Raw genomic sequence first — 7,435 nt, 5'->3', positions numbered from 1 at the left:
TTTATAAAGAGGACCCAGATTGGAATGAAACCAGAATCTTTCAGAATATGTCGACATCTGCTCAAACTTTGTTATACAAGTATTTGCTAATGCCAACTGATCTTTTCTTGTACCTCTTGTGATGTCATCAATGAAGTATGAATGAAATATGCATACAGCAGTTATCTTTTTAAGTGCACTTTTTAAAAATGTATTTTGTGGGTAAACCAATCTCATTACCCAGCCGTGTTGTTATTGTCAGTGTACATTTGTAAAAAAATAATACACTGAAAGTTTATTTTTAAAAAACCCACTGTTTATCCCAATAATAAAAAAATTAGAAACAAATTTGTCAAATTTTACTTGTTGAAAAGTCTACATGACAAGTCAGAGGGCGGTGATTTGGAATATTTTCACGATTTGCTCAAAACTTCATTCCTAGTAGAGGCATTGCTAAGCCTGAGTATTTGGGGCCAAATAGCCCCCTGAGCTTATGATCAAATAATTTTTAAATACATGTCTATTAAAATCATTCATTAAGCCCCTAAAATATCATTACAGCTTTTATGAAGTAAGTGGACACTAATTGTATGACAGGCAGAGAAATGCGAACCATTTTCATTTTATACAGCTGTTAGCTGTAGATGCAGTAACTGTTTCCAGTGTAAAGTCAGGTTATTAGAGGGATTTTCCAGTCAGTATGACTTTTCCAGTCATATCGACCATTCAGTAGAACAATATCCACCCAAATGCACACATTCATACCCCAATGCACATGTCGGTAGGCAAGTTGGGGTTAAGAGCCTTGCCCAGGGGCACATCGGCATGTGACAGGAAAAAGCTGGAATTGAACCCACAACATTTCGAATGGCAAGACGATTATCCCTCCCTCCAAGCCACAGTCGCCTCTAATGAGCAAATATAGACAACTAACATGTTAACTCACCTTGGAAAAACCAGCCCAGACAGATAACTCACACATTTTATGATGAAATTACAGAAAAAAGCTGCTGTCACATTAAAATTCAAATAATTACCAGTTGGGCAAGGCTCTATAATGCTTCAGGATCCTAAAATCACCTCTGGTGTAAAGGTTACCCTGAATTACCCCTCTGTATTACCTTACAATATGTACAAAACACAAAAAGTCAAACCGTACAAAATCCATGTTTATTTAAAAAAAAACAATACACAAACTAAACATTTAATATTTTCATAATAAACCTCAGTGCCGGTGTGATTTGAAAAATTGGTTACTTTTTGCGACGGTCATGTCTTTTTATGATGTCTAAGAGGTTGTTTTTAGTAACCAAGGTGTCGTCAGATCGCATCTTGGTCTTCTGACTTTCCCTCTTCTGTTGTTCATAGAGGTATGGTGAGTTTAGGAGCTGAGGGGGCAGGATGGACCCAGTGGGTTTGACCCTTTTCACAACCTCCAGGAACAGACGTTTGTTGTTGTTATTCAGGAAGGTGATTGCTGTTCCCCTGTGCCCCAGCCTTCCAGCCCTCCCCACCTGGGGAGGAAACATCGAGGATGAACAAAGAAACACATTTTGTTTTCTATTTCCATCCGAAATACTACAAACACCAATCATAATTAGATATTCTTTTTTTACCGTAACGTTCTAGTTATACCCTGCACAGTCATCTTGAGTGAAGCATAAGATTAGTTTACTAACCTGGTGCACGTACTCATCCATTGTATTTGGCATGTCGAAGTTAACCACCAGTCTGACGTTGACGAGGTCCAGTCCTCTGCCTAGCACACCTGTGCTAATAACTACTTCATATTCTCCCTCCAGAAGACCCTGAAGAAGAAGAGTAAAATAAACTGTACAGGCTGTAAGAGCTATACAAAAGGCTTTTAAAAGAATTTAATTTACTAGTACAAAATGTAGAATAGTGGAACATTCTTAATTTTAGGTTTATGGTTGAGTAACTACAATTATTAACTGAAGAGCATCAACCTTTTTCAGCAAACATGGGAGCACTTTCATTCTTCCATGCATCCATATTCTGCTTGCCATTAATCTCACCTTAAGGATGCGGTTGCGCTCCCTCTGAGTCTTGTCAGAGTGGATTGCCACGGTGTTGAGGCCCGTCACCTTGGCAACCGCCTCACACAGCAGATCGGCACCCAGTTTGCAGTCTACAAACACCACCACTGGAGGCTGGTACAGTTTGTTGTCCTAGAAGGGTGGAAGGTGTATACATTACAACCGTAATTCAATAAATTAGAATACGTGTTCCGATGAGGCTCGCTTGTCTGATTAAAAATACCTTTTGGAAATGACAACCTTAAAGCAGGTATTAAACATACTTTTCATTAGGCACAACATAAATACATGTTCCTAAAAGTTTCTACCATTAGTCATTAGTTGTGTGCCATATTCATCAAAATAAAATAAAAAAACGCTCTGTGTCCTGAATGTATATAATATCAATTTCCCTTTTTTACTAAAAGTTCTAAAACAAATTTACCTTTCAAGGATATTTCAATTTATTTGGATGCACCTGTAAGTTGTATGAAACATGACATTATGTTGGCAATAACTGGTTCTCTTTTTTTTTTTTTTACATCATACCGGCACCAGAATTTTGTATTTCTCATCCACTCATTCGCTCTTTGTTTAAAGAGTAGTTTTCCACTTTGTACTGAAATAGTTCTACATCCACTTTAAAGTGAGGCAACTGTCAGGTAAACTTTGGTCTAACACAGCTTTATCACCGAATCAAATTTTGCAGACCTCCCTTTACTTTCTTTGGATAAAAGTTGTGGGCCATTACTTGGATTCCTGGACTGAGGCCACAGCTCCAAGGCTGTGGTAATTGCTGTATAAATATGGTGTTGAGGGAGACTGGTTGTTGGAGTTTAAGGAATTTCTACATATAGTTGCCAATTAGAAAAAACTAAGCTGGTACCAGTGCATGTCAGGACTGGGAGTTGAGTACAAAAACAAAACTAAAATATGAATGTCATTAACTAAACAAATGTCCAATCTCCCACTACAGCACCTCTTGTGCTCTCCTCTAAAACGTTGGATTTGTTCTTTGAAATGAAGATAAGGTTACCATGACACTCCATGCAAAAATTACCCCCTTTACCCTGAAACTAAAACCTTTTTGACTTAAAATAAAACTAAAAATATTACTTACATTAAGAATTTCAAACAGCTTCTTTTTCTTGGAGGGCTCCTCCACCCAAAGTAGGATTTGCCTGATGTTAGCACACGGTTGGTTCTTCTCACCGATAGCAATGCGCACAGGGTCATGAACTAACCGAGCAGCCAACTCCTCTGTTCCCGCTGGAATAGTGGCCGAAGCCAGCAGAGTCTGATGTTCCTCTGTGACGTGCTCCAGAACCTCCAGTACCTGGTGCTGAAAGCCCATCTTCAACATGGTGTCAACCTAAAGGATACACCACATGATTCCTGTTGCAAGAGTGTTTTAAAGGTATGACGAAAGATCGGTAGCTACAATGTAAACATGCAGCTACATATAGCTGACTATTTTGACTTGTCTCTGGAACAGCAAAAATGTTTAACACAGGATTTTTTTTAGAAGTGCCAAGCTTTTAAGAAAAGTATTTGTACTACTTGAACTTTTTCACATTGTATCCTGTTACAACCAGAAACTTTTAAAGTATTTTATTGGGACTGTACAAGCCCAAGACAAAGTAAGCTTTGGCCTGCATGCAAACCACTATGTGTGAAGGAAATCTATCAGTGTACATCAGTACAACATAGTGGTGGCAGCATCATGCTGTCGGGGTGCTCTTCTTCAGCAGGGACAGGGAAGCTGGTCGGAACCATGTTCTGGGAACATGAAATAAGTTACTTACAGGGCAATCCTGGAAAGAAACATGTTAGGGGCTATAAAAGCCTGGACATTGGGGCAGAGGTTCACCTTCCAGCAGAACATCGACCTATATTTACAACTGGAGCTACGATGGAATTGTTCAAAATAGCTCAAACATATTCCAGACCTTTTCCAGGGGATCTGGGAAAAGACATGAAATGTCATGTTCTCCAACACTCTTAGTCCATGCCGATTGACCTTGAGCAAATTTCCAAAAAAGAATGACATGCCCCAAAAGACTGAAGCTGTAATCGCATTCAAATGTTGTTCTTCAATGAATTAACTCAGGTGTACGAAAATACAAAAACACAACGCACTTTTCACATTTGTAAAACTATTTCAAAACCATGCCACTTTTACCGCTAATGTTACAATTATGCATTATGTTGTGTTGGTCTATCACATAAAATCTCAATAAAATACATTAAGGTTTGATGAAATTTCCCAAAGTTGAATGGGTATGAATGCTTTTGCAAGGCACTATATAAAGTTTGCCATACCTCATCAACCACCAAAATCTTTACTTTGTCAAGTTGAAGTGCTTTCTGCTTCAGGATTTCGTTGAGCCTCCCAGGCGTAGCGATAACAATCTAATGGAGATAAAGAGAAAACCAACCCAGTACTGAGGGGAAAATATGCTCCACTTCAAAAACAAAAATCACAAAACAATGCCTTGAGTAGCGAAGAGAGAAAAACGGGGACTGTACTTTGATGCTGCTCTTGAGGCGGTGCAGCTGTGGAGGAAGAGGCATGCCTCCCACAAGCAGCGCGGTTCTCATGTTTGGGATTTTCACCACCAGCTCCTTGGCCTGTCTCTCGATCTGTATGGCCAGCTCTCTGGTGGGCGTCAGGATCAGAGCCAATGGGCTGCAAACGCCATGACCTGCCTCCTAAAAGAAACATTTATGTTACAAATTAAATCATCATCATGGCCTTTATTTTTTTTTTTGCTATAATCTGAAAGTAAGCAGACAGGAAGCAGGGTGGAGAGACAGGGAAGACATGCTGCACAGGTCGCCGGGGCCGGGACTCCAACCCGGGACGGCTGTATCAAGAACTGGAGCCTCTGTAAATGGGTGCTCTACTACACCATGCGCCACGCCCAGTTCCACTAGCTTTGAAATGTAGTTATTTTTCTGACTGTAGCTATGGCAAATTAGGCACAAAGCTGTTTTTTTGTAGCCTTGATTTATGAAAACCAGCACATATCAGTCTCACCCACATGGTATGTTCTCTTGTCTTTTCTATTTTGAAGATGGGCTCAACAAAATAGGCCTCTGTGTCACATCATATTAATACCCCAGTAAAGACGAAAGTTATTTCCTGATAATTAAAGGTTCCTCAATATTTGGGAGTAAACATACAAATATGCAAGCTACATTTATCTTATAGGAATACCTGCTAATGGGACGAGATGGATACTGGCTATAAAATAACAAACTAAAGATAAATAAATAAATAAAATGATATGCACACATATTTAAAAGTAAATAATACAGTAGTTTCTTTGTTTTGGTTTTCTACTTGCTATCAGTTTGCCGCTGGAATTTTAATTCAATTTAATTTCTTTCTATCTATCTATCTATCTATCTATCTATCTATCTATCTATCTATCTATCTATCTATCTATCTATCTATCTATCTATCTATCTATCTATCTATCTATCTATCTAACATCTCATGTATAAACTAAAAAAATGCAGAAGGCGCTAGAGGCCCACTTTCAAATTTCAATTCCACATTATACTCTCATATTTTCACATTGGTATTTTTTATTTATGCATTGGTTTACTGTAAAAGCTGAAAGTTAAGTTCTGCTTTATGTAATGTTTCTTGATAGGCTAGGGAATAAAAGGCAGAGTTTAGGTTTGCCTGAAACTATAATTTTTTATTTTAGGAATGTTCATTTACATTACTTTCTTAGGATGTTTTGGACTATGCTGTTGATTTTTGTGAAAGTGAGCATTTTTTTTATTTACATCTGTCACAGTGGTGTTTTAATGATGTGGAAACAAACTGCACTTTTTGCTTAGTATTTTGAAAGCTAATACCAAAGTTATGTATGTTTTTGGTAGATTTTGTATCATATGCCTTCTTTAAACCATCTCTCGATATGAGCTTGAAGTGTCTGAATCTACACAGTTACTTAGTGTTGAGAGTCATCTAGTGCTGGTTGGATTACCGTACCTCCAGTGCTCTCATAACCACCGGCAGCAGGAAAGCTATGGTCTTCCCTGATCCAGTATCAGCGCTGGCAATCACATCCCTCCCTGTGAGACCAACAGGCACCATTTGCATCTGGACCGGCGTTGGAGCCTCATAACCAGCGTTTTTCAGATTGCCACTTAACAGGGATGGGAAGCCACAGTGTTCAAAATCAATAATAGGTCTTCTGACATCTTTTCCCTCAGTTTTAATGCCAAGCTCCAATCTAATTCGCTCCACCTGTTCATCTGTGAGGCCTGATATGAATGGATCTTCCCTGTAGGAATAGGCTGATTCATTTGCAGCAGTGTTTACTGCTGGACGGTGAGGCTGAGAAGTCTTTTTGTCATCGTTTTTATCCTTAACATTAAAGACATCATCACCAGTTGTAATTCCCATTTGCAGTAAATGACTGGCTTTGCATTCAAGACTGCAAACATCGTTATCAGTGGCATCACATATGTACTCCCCATAGCGACCGCACATCACACAGACAGGTTCTCCCGGCTCGGGCCATCTCTGGCTCTTCTTGAATGACTTGACTGGCTCCTCTTCTTCTGCATTATCTGAGAAGGACTGAGCTTCAGATTCACATGTTGCACTCTCTGTCAAATGTTCACCAGTGTCATTCCGTGTTTCTGTGTTTTCGCACGATTCCTCCTTTTGCGAAGATGCCTGCGGTTTACTTTGGTCACAATCCACTTGATCAGCCTTGGTTTTCTTATTCAAACCATGGTCTGGTCCCTGGGCAGGTCTCTTTACTTTCAGTGCTCTTGGCATAAACATTTAAACGGTGGAAATAGGACCTGCCATGCAGAAATACGGGGGAAAAAAAATATTAAAATATACGCAAATACCACTGAATAAAGTGAATAAAATAGAAGTAATACCGCGACGAATTGCTACTGTAACTCTAAAGGCTCATAAAGCCAATGTAATACTATGAGCAATCAAAGGGTTCGTACGTTTTGCGTTATAACTATATATATATATTATCTAGTACAGCTTTTCATCATTTACAATTAATAAATGCAAGAAAATAACATAGCTTACTCTTTGGTTTAAGGTGATAGCATTAAAAATACCTTCACGAGCGGCGTCAAATCTTCCAACGGTTCAAAACAACTATAGACGCGTAGTGATGACGTAATTTCCAACTGCAATATGGGAAATGTAGTTCTTCGTTTAAAAACGGCTTTGTTAAAAAAGGGACCGTAACATAAACGCAACATTTAGTACAAGCACAAGATAAAAGGAATTAAATAAAGTGTTTAAAAAATGCTTATTTTATTTGTGTGATCAACACTTAGAATTTAATATTTATCCAGGGGAAATTGTCTTAAAAGTTTAATAAGGTCACTGAAAGTTTAATCCAGGCCACTAATCATAAAAA

The 7,435-nt window shown here is 38.6% G+C and overlaps 1 protein-coding gene across 2 annotated transcripts; it reads right to left on the bottom strand.

The window, feature by feature from the left end:
- Nucleotides 1–1,130: 1,130 nt before the first annotated feature.
- ddx59 (DEAD (Asp-Glu-Ala-Asp) box polypeptide 59) lies at nt 1,131–7,200 on the bottom strand. 2 transcript variants are annotated; one of them, XM_047374022.1, is made up of 8 exons: nt 7,096–7,188; nt 6,025–6,848; nt 4,545–4,727; nt 4,338–4,427; nt 3,136–3,387; nt 2,016–2,168; nt 1,659–1,787; nt 1,131–1,493 (listed from the first exon to the last, which is right to left on the bottom strand). In XM_047374022.1, exons 2-8 carry the CDS (start codon nt 6,826–6,828, stop codon nt 1,233–1,235), a joined length of 1,872 nt encoding a protein of 623 aa, XP_047229978.1. In that variant the 5' UTR covers nt 6,829–6,848; nt 7,096–7,188; the 3' UTR covers nt 1,131–1,232. The 2 variants fall into 2 exon arrangements, with proteins under 2 accessions (XP_047229978.1, XP_047229977.1); XM_047374021.1 differs by lacking the exons at nt 1,131–1,493; nt 1,659–1,787 and having other exon boundaries at nt 1,823–2,168; nt 7,128–7,200.
- Between the last annotated feature and the right edge of the window lie 235 nt (nt 7,201–7,435).

Source organism: Girardinichthys multiradiatus, chromosome 9, assembly GCF_021462225.1.
Source record: "Girardinichthys multiradiatus isolate DD_20200921_A chromosome 9, DD_fGirMul_XY1, whole genome shotgun sequence".
In the NCBI taxonomy this organism is placed as follows: Eukaryota; Metazoa; Chordata; class Actinopteri; order Cyprinodontiformes; family Goodeidae; genus Girardinichthys; species Girardinichthys multiradiatus.
Note: the sequence above shows the minus strand (reverse complement) of the source record. Positions and strands in the feature narration are given on the sequence as shown.

Coding starts and splice junctions, on each gene's coding strand:
- ddx59 (XM_047374022.1), bottom strand. CDS start 6,828: ATGTTTATGCCAAGAGCACTGAAAGTAAAGAGACCTGCCCAGGGACCA. Junction 3,388..4,337: donor AGATTTTGGTGGTTGATGAG/GTATGGCAAACT, acceptor TGTATCCTTTAG/GTTGACACCATGTTGAAGAT. Junction 2,169..3,135: donor AGCTGTTTGAAATTCTTAAT/GTAAGTAATATT, acceptor CCACCCTTCTAG/GACAACAAACTGTACCAGCC.